Below are 16,196 nucleotides of genomic sequence, written 5' to 3'. Positions count from 1 at the left end.
CCATACAATTTGACATCATTTCAAAATCCATTCATGAGTGGTTAATTGTAGAGCGAGAACTGATCATTCAGCAACACCACAAAAAACTCTTAGCCCTTGAATATGCTCAAAAAGCCTATTGGTTTAAAAAGAAACCAGTTTATAATTGTCTTCACTTTTCTTTCTACAAGAGGATTATTAACAACACCAACATAGCCTTTGATACATCAGAATTTAACACTTCAAATAAAGTCTTAAATATAACAATGAAACTTCTGTAGGTCAGACTACTGTTACGGAATTAATTGTTGATGTGAAAATTGCTATGGATACTTCCAAGCTCGACAGACGCAAACAAGCTAAAATATGTTCCAAAGTTAATGAGCTTATTACAAAAGAAACTAATAACAGCAGACATAGAAATAAAAAGAAAAATGTTCTCTTTTCAGAGTGAAGTGCTTTAATAAGAAGCTCAAAGAAAAAAAAATGCTCTCATCATAAAATAAGATAATGGCAATTCTTCTGTTATCTTGTATAAAAATGACTATGTAAATAATACATTAGAATTCTTTTGTGATAACAACATCCATTACATTAGCAAGGGCCAACTGTCCCCTCTTTATACATCTATGAGGTGGTTCTTTTCCTGTACAGCAGAGCTGATCTATTTTTAAAAAAATTTGAACACTCAAATAACACAAGACCCAAAGAAAACCTTATACTCACCTCTCATTGCTTAAAACTGCGTGCTCAGGCCCCTCAGTATATAGCCATGAAAATTCACAACACAATAAAAGGGTGTGACATAATGAATATGAAGATAAATATTTTAAAAAGTAAGTTACCTGATTTTCTAATTGAATGGTGCTACTACTCTGTGGAAGATTTCATGAAGGACGAAGTGATACTTTGAGCTGGATCCCTAAAATGGAATAAAAATTTATGATAGTTATAGTAGATGTAAATACTGTAAGTTTGTCAAATTTCAAGTTAGTAAATTCTCCACAAAGTATTATTTTAAGTGTGACAAAATTTTAAATAAGCAAATTGTAACTGACATGTATCTTGTACATCAGACATATGTTCTGAAATTGTGTATGTTACGAGATAAATAAAACACGTTTTACATTTACTAAATTCACTAAAGAGCTTAAAAAGACCCTGCTAGATTATTAAGAGTGAATCCTGAGACTCCAACTTAACGTTCGCAAGTTAAGATTCATAAAAATAAATGCCCTATTCATCCAGTCATTTATTAAATTGGCAGCCCTGGATATTTCCTTTCTAAGAAGTTACAAGTTCTTCTCAAGAAATACTATACATATACAGTATCATTCTATGTGAAAACAGAAAACAGATTATTAACTCTCTTTAAAAAATGTCACTTTTTCTTCCAGCCATATACTCACATCCTTCGATATTACAAATCTCTGCACTAACATTCCTCTAGACAGAACAATCCATATTACTGAAGACAGTTTCACTAAGTACGAGATATTGAATTCAAATGAAATTAAAGAATTAATAAGTTTTTTGAGAATCATCCTAAAGTACAATTACTACAGTGTCAGTGGTCAGCTAAACTATGTGATCAAAAGTATCCGAACACCTGGCTGAAAACAACTTAGTCGGTAACACTTGAATTCAATATGGTGTTCGCCCTCCCTTAGCCATGAAGACAGCTTCCAGACTCTCAGGTCAGGACTCTGTGCAGGCCAGTACATTACAGGTATGTTGTTGTCATGTGACCACTCTGCCACAGGCCGTGCATTATGAACAGTGCTTGATCATGTTGAAAGATGCAGTCGCCACCTCACCCCCACATTGCTCTTCAACAGTGGGAAGCAAGAAGAAGTTTAAAACATCAATGTAGTCCTGTGATGTGATAGTGCCACACAAAACAAGAAGCGGTGCAAGCCCCCTCCATGAAAAACATGACCACACTATAACACCACCGCCTCCGAATTTTACTGTTGGCACTACACACCCTGGCAGGTGAAGTTCACCAGGCATTCGCCAACACCCACATCCTGCTACCGGATCACATTGTGTACCGTGATTCGTCACTCCACACAACATTTTTCCACTGTTCAATTGTCCAATGTTTACACTCCTTACATCAAGCGAGGCATCATTTGGCATTTACTGGCGTGACGTGTGGCTTATGAACAGCCGCTTGACCATGGAATCCAAGTTTTCTCACCTCCCGCATATCTGTCATAGTACTTGCATTGGATCCTGATGCAGTTTGGAATTCCTGTGTGATGGTATGAATAGATGTCCGCCTATTACATGTTATGACCCTCTTCAACTGTCAGCAGTCTCTGTCAGTCAACAGACAAGATCGGCCTGTACGCTTTTGTCCTGTACTTGTCCCTTCATGTTTCCACTCTACTATCACATCGGGAACAGTGGACCTAGGGATGTTTAGTAGTATGGAAATCTCGCGTACAGACATATCACACAATTGACGCCCAATTACCTGACCACATTCGAAGTCCGTGAATTCTGTGGAGTGCCCCATTCTCCTCTCTCATGATGTCTAATGATGACTGAGGTTGCTGATATGGAGTACGTGGCAGTATGTGGCAGCACAAAGCACCTAACATGAAAAACGTTTGTTTTCTGGGGGTGTCCGGATACTTTTGATCACATAGTGTATCAAAACGATGAAGGCCTTGCTATGAGGAATTGTCCTTCTGGATTTGTAACTGATATCTTCATTAATAATGTTGAAATACTTACATTAATTCCTACCCCACATTAGCCAATAACATTTCTTTCTACAGATGAAATGTTGATGATACTATCATTGTTTTAAAAGGAGGTGTGGAGGATGTCAAATAACTTTGTGAGTCACTGAACTGCTTCCCTCCTAAAATTAAATTTACATGTGAAATACATAATCAACATAATGAACTGAGTTTTCTGGATCTGAAACATGTGTTTACTAGATGGTAAAATTAACTTGGTAGTCACAGGAAACCCACCACAACAGATAACCTCATTCATAGAATGAGATTTTCACTCTGCAGCAGAGTGTGCACTGATATGAAACTTCCTGGCAGATTAAAACTGTGTGCTGGACTGAGATTCGAACTCTACCAAGTTCCTCTTCATGTATAATGAGAAATCTCCAACTGAAAAATTTCTCAGATCTGCAGAGTATAAAATACAATGTAATATCAACTTTGGCTTTGTTTCTTTGAGTTTGATTTTCATTGCTCCCAGACTTCCTCCATCCTTCCAGACTTTCATTCGTTTTCTTCCTAGTCCCACCTTTTGTTTTTATATCCTGCATTTTGTGTTGTCTCTCTAAAAAGTATTTTGTAATCTTTGCCAATTTAGGTGAGAGATGGGGCTTTGGATTTGTAGCTATTTAGTAAGTAGAAGATCTGCTGGGTTAGTCTATTGTTATCCATCCTATATGTGTGTCCATAAAACTCTAGTCTGATTTTCCTCATTACATCAGTTAGATTTTCCATTTACAAATAGAGCTATTTGTTTGATCATAATTTGAATTTAATATTACTATTACTTCTAGGTCCCAGGATTTTCCTTGCAATTCTTCTTTCAACTTGTTTCAGTTTTTCAAGATCCCCAAATCTTGTTAGTTTAACTATTTCTGCTGCATACATTGTTCCAGGCCTTACCCCTGTTTGACAGTGTCTTAGTTTTGTGTTCCAGGACAAAGTTCTTTTGTTATAAATGTTTTTGTCATCTAGAATGCCCTTTCCGTTTTATGTACTCTATTTTCTTTGGCGATCTTTTCTTTTGTGTTGCTTGTTATCCATTCTCTCTCCTAGGTATTTAAAACAATTTGTTTTAGATATTCTATTATGAATTTTGAGATTTGGAAGGCAACTCATTGAGATCTCTTATGATATTTTTTTTCCAAATATATTTAGTCCTATTTTGTCTTATTGTTTCTGTAGCTCTGTGATTTGTTCTTTGGCTCTACCCAATGTGTCAGTAATTAGTGCCCTTCCATCTGCAAAAGCTAGGCAATCTATGGTGAAAGTAGGAGTGATAAACCATCTCCCTGTCTTACTCCTGATTTTTATTTCAAAAGGTTTTAACAGTTCCCCATAAAATTTACTTTTGACGTTGTGTTTGTTTAAGTCTCTTTAATTATTATTGTTGAGTCTGATTTTCTTTTCAGTGTTTATTAGTGCATTTCTATCAAGTGAGTCATCTGAATTTCTAAATCTACAAAAGTTATCGGATATTTCAAATTGGCCGGCCGGAGTGGCCGTGCGGTTCCAGGCGCTACAGTCTGGAACCGAGTGACTGCTACGGTCGCAGGTACGAATCCTGCCTGTGGCATGGATGTGTGTGATGTCCTTAGGTTTAATTAGTTCTAAGTTCTAGGTGACCGATGACCTCAGCAGTTAAGTCGCATAGTGCTCAGAGCCATATTTCAAATTGCTCATTTTCCATGTCTCTATGATCGATTCTTTTGATTTAGTATTTGCCCTGCACAAAACCTTCCCTTTCTAAATCCTGCTTGATAATCTCATAATTGTGGGTTGAGTATTCCTTCAGCCCTCTTTAAAATTGCCATTAACAGGATCTTATCCACTGAAGTGCCAAGGAAACTGGTATAGGCATGCATATTAAAATACAGAGATTTTTGCTAGATCGGTTACTGCTGTGGCAATGGCAGGTTGTCAAGATTTAAGTGAGTTTGAATGAGCGATGGGACACAGCATCTCCGAAGTAGCAGTGAAGTGGGGATTTTCCCGTATGACCATCTCACGAGTGTACTGTGAATATCAGGAATCTGGTAAAACATCAAATCTCGGACATCGCTGCAGCCGGATAAAGATCCTGCAAGAACAGGACCAACGATGACTGAAGAGAATTGTTCAACATGACAGATGTGCAGCCCTTCCCCTAACATCAAATCTCGGACATCGCTGCAGCCGGAAAAAGATCCTGCAAGAACAGGACCAACGATGACTGAAGAGAATTGTTCAACATGACAGATGTGCAGCCCTTCCACTAATTGCTGCAGGTTTCAATGCTGGACCATCAATAAGTGCAGTGTGCAAACAATTCAACAAAACATCATCGATGTAGGTTTTCGGACCCGAAGGCCCATTCTTGTACCCTTAGTGGCTGCATGACACAAAACTGTATGCCTTTCCTGGGCCTGTCAACACTGACGTTGGACTGTTAATGACCGGAAACATGTTGCCTGGTTGGATGAGTCTTGTTTCAAACTGTATCGAGTAGATGTACGTGTACGGTTATGGAGACAACCTAATGAATTCATGGACTCTGCATGTCAGCAGGGGGCTATTCAAGCTGGTGGAGGCTCTGTAATGGTGTAGGCTCTGCAATGGTGTGGGGTGTGTGCAGTTGGAGTGATACGGGACACCTGATACTTCTAGCTATGACTCTTGACAGGTGACCTGCATGTATGCGTCTTGTCTTACCACCTGCATTCATTCATGTTCATTGTGTATTCTGTCGGACTTGGGCAATTCCAGCAGGACAATACGACACTCCACATGTCCAGAATTGCTACAGAGTGGCTCCAGGAACACTCTTCTGAGTTTAAACACTTCCGCTGGCCACCAAACTCTCCAGACATGAACATTATTGAGCATATCTCAGATGCCTTGCAAGGTGCTTGAAGAAGAAATATCCACCCCCTCATTCTCTTATGGATTTATGGACAGCCCTGCAGGAGTCATGGTGTCAGTTCCCTCTGGCACTACTTCAGACATTAGTCGAGTCTATGCCACATTGTGTTGCAGCACTTCTGTGTGATCGCGGAGGGTCTACATGATATTAGGCAGGTGTACCAGTTACACTGGCTCTTCCTTATTTGTCACTGGCAAGAGATAATTCCCTCTGTAATTGTTAGGATCAATTTTCTTTCCTTTTTTATGTAGTGGATGTATTAATGCCAATATTTTCTCCTCCTCCCCCCTCTCTCTGTCCATCTCCTCTTCTCTCCTCTCTGACCTTGAGCCTTATTTATTGTTATTGCTAATAAGTACTAGATTGTGAATTGCAATCACTTCTTCACATGGATAGGATTATAAACTGTCAGACAGTTCAGATTCTGTAGTAATATTCTAATCATCAGTTGATAAATCACAAATAGAACCTCCTCTTTTCTGTAAAACTGACTGTGTGGAAGAAAACAGAAAAGCATATTGTTGTGTACACAATTTTTGTTTAAAACTACAAATAAGGAGAAAGAATAAATGTACAAGAAACAATTCGTCTGATAGTTTACATGCCCTGCTATAGTAGTTAAAACTGGCTACAAGAAAGAACATGAAACCACACCTTGTCACAGCACAGCTCAGCACAGAATTTTCTTTTTCACAATTAGTTTTAACAGCAAACTTGGACATTGTTGTTAAAAAAAATATGTAGCCTATGGCAGTCCAAATGTTTATTAGCGTATTGTGTAAAAATTTGAAGTAAATCGGTCAATAACTTTGAAGAATTTTACTAGCAATGTTTCCCCTTTGATATATTTATATATATTTGATATATTTATATATATTTAAAAGATATACAGTCTGTGTCCATCTGAATGTTTATTAGAGTAGTGTGTAAAAATCTGAAGTGAACTGTTCAAGAACTTTTCGAGATATTTGGAAACAACATTAAATGATGTTTTATCTTTATATATTAATGACGACTTGTCTTTATATAGTAGTATAGATGACATTGCTCAAATTACAGTAAAGAAATGAATAAAGAAACCAAATGAACAAAACTGTGAAAAGTCAGATGCAGAAAACTATTTTTTAAATTTTGCTTTACAGCGGAGGTATGCCGTGCATTCCTGAACAGGCCATGGTTTACAGAGACAGGAAGTCCTGAGACAGGAGCAGCATGTGGGCGTGGCTTACGCATCCTCCTCAGTAACTACATTTCATGTTCCTCAGATAAACTTCAGTTCCTAAGAGATACCCTGTCAGAAGTAAGAGAAGAAATTGAACAGCATACTAACAACGGAAATAACAACTGGAGCCTACTAGTTTTTCCCACTGTTAATAAGTAGGTATACTTCAGAAAAAAATTGTAGAGTTACAATTGTTAATGTCAAATATATGTTAGCATTATAGGTGAACACCATGCAGTAAGGGTGAGCTCTCAACACTTCATTACAGTTAAATTTCATAAGAAAACTGGCAGAATTTTGTCAGAGCCATAAATAATTAGCTAATATGATTGTCTTGTGTGGTGAGGATAATCATGGATGGAATACAAACAGTGGTGTGAGTAAAGGCAGCCACTCTCCAACAAAGGATGCATTGAGCAGTAGATACACAAGTAAATTAGAAATTGCACATTATAGCTTCAGCTTTCAAACTTGGGGTCTTTTCTTTCAGAACATACTGGTATGCCACACGGATGATCAGTACATCTCTTGTAGTGCTTCTAGTCGAGTGTCAGTGTTTAGAGATTGTATCTCTACACAATATCTGTGTGTGCTGAAAACGGACTCAAGTTCAGGAGCTGGGAATAAATGTTAAGCTTCTTTTTCATGTACCTACTCAAAATATGAACCACGCAACCCTGAAGATCACAAAAGCAGATGAATGCAGTAACTATTGCACAAACAGCTTTACAACTCATGGATCAAAATGGCTGACAAGAATAATATGCAAAAGAATGGAAAAGGAAATTGAGGTTCTGTTAGATAATGATCTGTTTGGCTTTAAGAAAGTATAAGATGGCAGTGAGACAGTTCTGGCATTGCACTCAATAATAGAGGCAAGACTTAAGAAAAGTCACAGCACTTTCATAGGGTTCTGTGGTCTTGGAAAAAAAAATGACAGTATCAAATTGTGTAAGATATTTGAAATCCCCAGAACAATAGGCATCAGCTCTATCATAAGGTAGGTCATTTACAGTGTTAACAGGAACTGAGAGGGAACAATAACAAAGCACTTGTATTAAAAATGGTGTAAGGCAGCGAGACTTTATCCCCTACTGTTCAACCTATACTTCAAAGAAACAATTATGGAAATGAAAGGGAATTACATAATAGTGTGTGGAATATCTCTACAGTTCAAATTACTCACCCCTTTTCTTTGAGCAGAAGGGTTTAACCTTTTGAAGGCCAGCCACTTTAGGAGGCCTCCGGGCTGAGAAAACCAGCCCTAAATCCTATTATTGAAAGCGGTTATGACAAATGTAATTAATGTATCTTAAACAATACCAGAGAATGAAAGTTGCTACTCACCTTATGGTGAAGATGCTGAGTCGCGATAGGCACAACAAAAAGATTCACACAATATGTAAATGAAAGTGAACCAAGGTTCAGATTTATTTTGCATATTTGCTTTATTTCTTTGATAGATTAAAAATTTTAAAATTATAAAGAAAGAAATTATACTTATCATTCTGTAAGGTGAGTTATTGAGCAATTTCGTCCTCCTGAGCTTCCAAAGTTTCTTGCTCCCTCAACAAACATGACATATTTGTAGCAGAATTACTGCAAACTGCAAAACCTAACAAGCGCACACACACACACACACACACACACACACACACACACACACACACACACACACACACACACACACACACACACAAAGAATTTTGTCAATGTAATCACGTATTGGCTCAGCCATTTGTGGCAGCAGCTGTTACGTTAACTAATGTTTCTTTTGAAATAATTTTAGAAATTGGCAACAGGAGGCAGAGCCTGTCATGGGCCCCATAGCAAGATGTTCGTACATTGTTCTCATACTAAATGAGTCTAGTTTTCAAGTGATGGTTGGCTCATGCATTGAGAAAACTGTGGCCCAAGCTGTACTTAGGCTCGGTCTTTTGCAAACAGCATTGTGGCCTGAGTTATGCTCAGGGTAGGCCAGCAAACTGTTACATCTTTCAGTCTGAAGGTTATTTACCCAACATTATGATCACCTGCTTAACAGCATGTTGGTCTGCTTTCGGAACACAGTACAGCAGCAGATCTGTGTGGTAGGGATTCAATATATCCTAGATTGGTTTCCAAGATATGTAACACCAGATATGTTTGCACTGATTGCCCAGTTCCCATAAAATACAATCCTTGTGGGCACAGAGCTGGCACCCAGTAGTGTTCCATAGGTGTCGTGGTGCCCGTGATTACTACCATAAGTCTCATGGATGCGGAGGTGAACATTCCCCGTAGCAAAATACCACCACGAGCTGCCTGTGTCCATGGTGTGGTGCTTGTTTTGAGCAACTCTTCTCGTTTGAGCAATCTTCTCCTGTATGATGGCACATCTGGACAAGAAATGTGATTCATATGATGAGGCAACATTTCCATTGATCAATTGTCCAACCTTTATGATCTGATGCTGACTGCAATCGTAATGGACGTCCCTGGGTGAACATGGAAACACATGGAGGTTATCTGCTGCGGAACCCCAAAGTGCATTGACCGGTGTTCTCCAAAACACTTTTGCCTGAACCAGCATTGTAGTCTGTCATCGGATCTGCCATATATAATTGCCATATCCTGCTTTACTGAGGAGGCAAGCCTCCGATCTCTGCGTCTTGTGATGTGGTGTGGACATCTGACACCTTGTTGTCTGCTCATGGTTTTCCCAGCCTTCATCCACTTCCTACTGCTCACAACATAGCATATGAACAGCCAATCACCTTTACTATTTCTGAGATGCTTGTTCTCAGTTACCGGCCCATAATTAGCTGTGCATTTTCAATAACACTTATGTAACTAAATTTCCCTGCTTGCAGCCTGTATCGTTGCTAAAATGATTCATATGCCAATTCATTGTTGTCTCGTGACATTGACACCTGATCTCAAATGGCAAATTAGGGAGATGATAGTTGCAGTATGTGTGTTTGTTAGCTGTTTAGGAGGTGTAGTCTAAAAGATAACCAGTTCTCCACCTTTTTATATGCCTGTCTGCTGCTTAGCACCATATCAGTTTCATGAATATCAGTTTATTCTCATTCACATTTTATGTTTTCTTAAACATGCATTTATAACCAGTTACAAATTAGATGTGTTGGTACTTAACTTATGTACTATGTTGACACAATGCTCAAACAATTAATTGTTTACTTATAAAAAATCTTAGTTCACAGAATAAATCTTTCAGTTTGCAGGGGAGTGTGCACTGTTTTGAAACTTCCAAGCAGATCAAAACTGTATGCTGGACTGTGGCTTGAGCCTGGAAACTGGCCTTTTGCCAGCAGTGCTCTTACAGGTTGAGCAATCCAGGTGCAGCTCATAATCCATCCTTACAGCTTTATTTCTGATATTACCTGTTTTTTCAGACTTCACAGAAGTTCTCCTGCATACTTTGTGGCACTAGCTCTCTTGGAAGAAAGGAGTTGCAGAGAAATGGCGTAGCCACAGCCTAAGTCATTGTTCCCAAAATGAATGTTTGACTCTGCTGTTCCTCTCTTCCAGGAGTGCTGGAGCCACAAGGTATGTAGTAGAATTTGTGTGAAGTTTGGAAAGTAGAAGAGAGATACTAGCAATAGCAAAGATGTGAGGTTGGGTCATGAGTAGTGACTCGGTTCTTCAGCTGATAGAATTGCTCTCATAGGACAATGTTCTGGGGTCAAGTTGTGGTCCAACACACAGTTTTAACCTGCTAAGAAGTTTCGAGATAAGTTCAGTTTCGTATTATATTAATTGACATTGTTATTCAAGTAGTAAAATAGATAGTTGTTATTATTATTACTCAAGTAGTAAAATAGGTTATTATCATTATTATTATTATTATTCTTTTCCAGATCAAACTTCAGTGTTCTCTTTGTTCAGCTATTCAAATGCCTGCTGGAGGGAGCTGAAGATGCTTTTAATAGTATGTCCAGCAGTGAAAAGCAGTTCAAAGTTTGGAGGCTTATAGTTGACTTCTTGCCAGAATTTGAGGCCATTGTTAAAATTCATAGTGGAGGAACTTTGAGTGCTGTAATTAGGGTAATTTATTCCAATCTTAGTTCATTATTTAGGTTATACTAATAATAATTATGGTATTTTAGAGTCAAATTGTATTATGATTTCGCAACTTACAAGTAATTTTGCTGCAGATGTCCCAGCAACTGCTAAAACTGTTTCTTAACAGTGGTATCAGACTGATGGATGCTTTTCTCAGAGACAAACGAGAGGAAGTCATATTGCTGCTGAAAGATTTGCAAAAATATAATCGGTTTTTGCATAATCTCTGTTTCTATACAAAGGTACGCATAGTAAATAATTGCAAAGAATGCAACATTTGGAGAAACAGTGTTTTTCAGATTGGTAATTGATGTATATTGCATTCGAAAATTGTTATAATAGGATTAAACAGCAAACATTTTTTCAGTGGCTGTAAACAGAAATCACACTGAAGTAAATAAAACTAACCTATGAATGCTGAGAGATAAATTTTAGTACACATTGCACAGAACAAATAATTTGAATTATATCTAGTTTACATCCACAGAAGCAAGCAGTAACAAATTGAGACATTTAATTTCCTCAGTTTTAAGTATTCTTTGTGTTGTGATCTTTAGTGTTAAGCATACCATTTGTGTAAGCCAGATAGTAAGTGTGACTGTAAGGAAATTAATATTGCACAAGTTCCTTTTTTCTCCCCAATGCAGAACATGATAAATGTTTATTGATTTACCTTCATTAGCTGCAATGATATTGCAGATTCAAACCAGACTGTGATGCGATCTCTGCCTCTGTCACCACGTATTCCCATCTGGCGTTTGCGAGGGGAACAGGGCATCGGATAGTGATATCAAAAGTACCCTCCGCCACACACAGTTAGATGGCTTGCGGAGTATGATGTGGATGTAGAAGTCCATTTTTGGCCAACGTACTGACTAACATGTTGCTTGATCTCAATAAGAACATTATTAAATTTATAATATTAAGCCCCCACTTTTAAAATGCCCACCCACTTCTCTTGTTTCCCTTCTTAATATCTGAATATTTAGACTGAGTCTCTGCATGTCCTTGATGTAACTTCAAGCATTCTCTTTCTCTTCAGCTAAGTCTTTCTTATTGACTGTAATGTAACATTTTTAGCTCCTATGCCCTTCTTCAACAATTTTAAAGAATTTATATTCTTAACACTACACAAAACCAGACAAAATTATCACTGCAGCTTCACTTGCCTTTTCAAAAAATTTAGCAATACATTGCTACTGCTTCACAAAACTACCTCAGTGATGTCTCACTGCGATTCACTAGCCACAGTATCCCCCCCCCTCCCCCCCCCCCCCCTAAAAATAGCTATCACTTCCTACCAACCAATAAATGTTTGTGGTGGGATAAAAGAAATAAATATGTCTGATATGCAGTATCTAAATGTAAGTTGTTTTGAAATTGGAGACAGTTGCCCTCCAGCATCTGAATAACTTATGTGGCCTTTCATTATTGGGCAATCATCGGAACCACAAGAAAAAGTTATTTGATATCCATTGTGCATTGCAGCACATTCTCGTGTTATTTCTGTGATTTGATACTGATGGAAAGAACGCAACGTAGAATCTTGTGCTCTCATTCAGTTAGGGAGAAGTGCCAATCCACATTGCTAGGCTTTATAATTATAGATTCATGTTATACTCCTTTCTCTTTATCTGTCCACACTCAAGAGGCATCACCTCAATTATTCAATTTGTTTGTATATGTAATATCTGATTATCTTTCCTGACATTTCAGACTACACATATATTGTCACATCAACCCTTTCCTAAAACCAAGAAAACATATTGGTGGGGTTAACTTGATGTTAATAATTTACATACATAACTACTTTCTATGAGGCAAACAACCTCACCTAATCCAATTCTTCAACAGAGGCCGGGATTCCATAGTCAGATGTCACTAAGTGCATAAGAATCTCATTGGGGGAACTTATAATAGAATTTTGAGTTCAGCACATAGTTCATTTGCATTTCGCCTCGCAGTAGCAGACAAAACTTGGAGGTCGCTTCCCATGGCTAAAGCTTCAGTTTAATTTTAGAAGTAAGTCTATTATATCTTTAAATCATTTCTACCGTACAGTCATTGTAAAACAAATTAGATACAATCTGTTCTTGACAGCATCTCATCATTTCCTCCTTTTCTTATGGTGTAAACATGGAAGAAGCAAGAGACAGGTAGAGGCGAGTGCTATTGTGAGGCAAGGACAGGAGGAGGAAAGATGATAGGAATACAGTGGCAGTGAGAGCTCACCCAAGTGTAGGCAGGTGTAGTTACGTGTTATCACTGATTAAACATGTGAAGGAGAGTACATAGGCCCGTAAACTTAACAGAAGCAAGGGGCACAGAGAAGAATGACGCTGTTGAAGGGGAAAAGGCATTAGAACAAGTAGAGCAGAGTTTGTGGATATATAATATAAAACATGGCTACCATATAAACATGAATAACCTTCACTGTTGAATAATCCTTGCACCCTAATTGTAAGGGAGGGGAAAAAAATCAACCATTGGCTGTAATTTGTGTTTTATTTACAAGAAAAACGTGATTCTGACATAATGATTTTATTCATCATCCCTTTATCATCTTCAGTAGCGGAAGAGTCACTGTTGTCATCAACCTCTCCCCTCTGGGTGTTGTCCTCTGTTCCATCCCGCAAATTTGTGATATCACATTTTTTGAAGGATTATCCCACCAGTGGTAACAGACAGGAATTTCATGCACATTTCACCCATTCATAAGTCTGTTTTCATGAGCCATCCGTTGCATTATTGCTGTTTAAGTGCTGCTTTGAATGGCCAATTTATATACACCTCTAGTGACTGCAGGATGGATGTTAGGCCTCCATGGATAATGACCAAATCAGTTTTCCCTTTTTGTAACATGTATCTCACTTCCTTAGCTGTTTGCTCATGGAAGGTGTCCAGGATAAACATGTTACATAAATTCAGTAATGCACCAGGATGATGTTGCCAAACATGCATCACCCAGTCAACTACCACCATCCACTCTTTTGGATTCACTCTGACAAATATGCCTGTAAGTGATATTTTTGGAATAGTTTTTCATTCACCTGCAGCTACATGCATCATCACTGTTCGCCTTTGCTTCTCATTCCTCCCAGTTCATATCATGATTCTGAATTTCCCTTTTTTGTTCATTCTCAAAGTAGACTGGCATTTGATCTGTATTACCAATTTCTGATAATATATAGGAATATTTGTGGCACAAATTTATTACATAGCAATGAAAATTCATTACTTTTTCCTTGTGATCACCTGGGAGTCACTGAGCGATGGTAGTTTTCTTCTGGAAGCCTAATCCATATCAGTTGAAATATCTCGATAGCCAGCCCCAACTAGCTTTGAAACTGGTGATTCCTAGTTCTTGGCTAAAGCCAGTGCTTTGAGTTCACACAATTCACTAGTCACTGCATATCCATATTGTCGCTTCTCACCTAGGTAATCACAGAGCCTGTATTTGTAGGCCCAGATTCTTCACTTTTTGACCACGAAATACTGGGCAATTACAGTTTGTTTCTTGAAGCCTCATTTTGTTTTGTCACTAGTGGCAAATACAATCCTCATTCACATCGTACTTTCTTCCCTGTGTGTGGTTTCCAACGTTTTCTGCTTCTTCAATAATTTGAAGTTTCTTTAGCTGTGTACAAGAGATAGTCATAAGAATGTAGTCATGATTAACAAGTTAACACATGTTTAATACTCACTTCTAATGTGCTACTGACACGTTAGACCGAGGCTGCAACAGTGCTTTAGTATAACAGATGGTGTTGTTGGAGGTGGAGCAATACCAATCTTATCACAATTAATCAGCACACCTCAGTTTTTCATCCTTAGGGTGGATGGTGAATTGCCACCTAATTTGTCTTATATAAACAACAAAAAAAAAACCTTGGTTTTCTTGTGTTGTTTCAGGTAATTAAGACAATCTTTTTCATGCAGAAAACACATAGTAGAGGTTTGCTTTTGCATATGGCATGGAATACTATGTGGAGGCATAAATTCTGGGAGAGCTTCATAAATCAGGGAGAGCTTGATAAGTCAGGCTTCCACACGTGACAGCTCCAGTTTTCTTTTGGCCATATAAAGTGGGATTTTACCTCCTTTTTAATGCAAATAATGATAGAGGCTTCAATGTATCGATCAAAATTGGTTGTTCTAATATTAAAACACAGCTGTATAAACAAATATCATAAAGGGAATTCTCTTGATAAAACTATAAAATTTAAGGAGACAGGATGGCAGACAAATTCTTCCCTCCAGGAGACAACATTGCAATATTGTCAATACACACATATAAAAACTAACATAGTTTTCAGAATGATCATCCCTTCCCTGGGGAGGAAAGAGGGAAAGCTAGGAAGGAGAGGCACAAGTCACTCGGACCAAAGGATGAACCTACTTGTTGTGAGGTCCTCAAGAATTCACATATGCTTATATCAATCCAACATAATATTTCGCTTATTTCTAACCAATGCAGTATTGTGCACATACAACAACAAACAGTTTCCGTGTTTAATAATGTTAAGTATCATATATAAAGAATTCACCAGCTCAGGCTCAAGTGTTCTGTTAAGAATACATTTTTTATGGCTCCTTTGTATGTGTAGCTTTATTTTTTTCACACCCATTGGTAAAATGAAAGTTTTTTTTTCTCCAGGAACAAAAAAATGTAGCTGTAACAAAATTTGTACCACGCTTGAGGCTAACATTGGAACAGCTGAGAGTGCAGGTGAAAAGTGTTCTAGCTGCCAATGGTTGCATTGGGGCTTTCACAGCAGGCAACCTCCGCAATCGAAATTTGCAAGGAGAAGTTATCTCGTCACAGGTAATCACTGAACATTTCTTTTTATAACTACAGTTTTCATCTCCTATTTAAAATTTTCTCTTTCGTTCCATCTGATTTTAAACTCACTGTCCTATGTTTTGTTTCACACACTATTTCCCATTTTTACATAGAAAACTGCTGTTAATAACTGTGTCAGATGCTCCAAAAATAAAAGATTGATGGTCAAAGTCCAAAGAAACTAAAAAAAACCTGGATATAACCAGTTAAAATGTTACAAGTAAATATTTTAGCAGCATTTTTCTACCATTGTTTCGTACACACAGAAACTAACTGCTGCCAATTACTTCCTCTTCAGTGTGCAAGTTATTCGCAGAATTAATTGTACAAATAGTGGTCACACTTTTCAGACAATATTACAGAAGTCTTAAGGAAAGAAGCAGAGGTTTTTAAATGAGTATTTCATTTCAGCATTTCATCAGAAGTGGTTCC

At 37.9% G+C, this 16,196-nt stretch overlaps 1 protein-coding gene across 3 annotated transcripts in view; it reads left to right on the top strand.

The window, feature by feature from the left end:
- LOC126203320 (Fanconi anemia group D2 protein) overlaps positions 1-16,196 on the top strand; it is a 230,364-nt gene that overhangs the window by 200,177 nt on the left and 13,991 nt on the right. For all 3 annotated transcript variants that reach the window (XM_049937587.1, XM_049937586.1, XM_049937585.1), the window contains exons 21-24: positions 6,774-7,008; positions 10,717-10,903; positions 11,014-11,163; positions 15,579-15,746. In XM_049937587.1, coding sequence (XP_049793544.1) covers positions 6,774-7,008; positions 10,717-10,903; positions 11,014-11,163; positions 15,579-15,746 — 740 coding nt within the window. The remainder of the gene's footprint in view (positions 1-6,773; positions 7,009-10,716; positions 10,904-11,013; positions 11,164-15,578; positions 15,747-16,196) is intronic.

Source organism: Schistocerca nitens, chromosome 9 (genome assembly GCF_023898315.1).
Source record: "Schistocerca nitens isolate TAMUIC-IGC-003100 chromosome 9, iqSchNite1.1, whole genome shotgun sequence".
In the NCBI taxonomy this organism is placed as follows: Eukaryota; Metazoa; Arthropoda; class Insecta; order Orthoptera; family Acrididae; genus Schistocerca; species Schistocerca nitens.
This window is presented reverse-complemented; position numbering and strand designations above follow the sequence as displayed.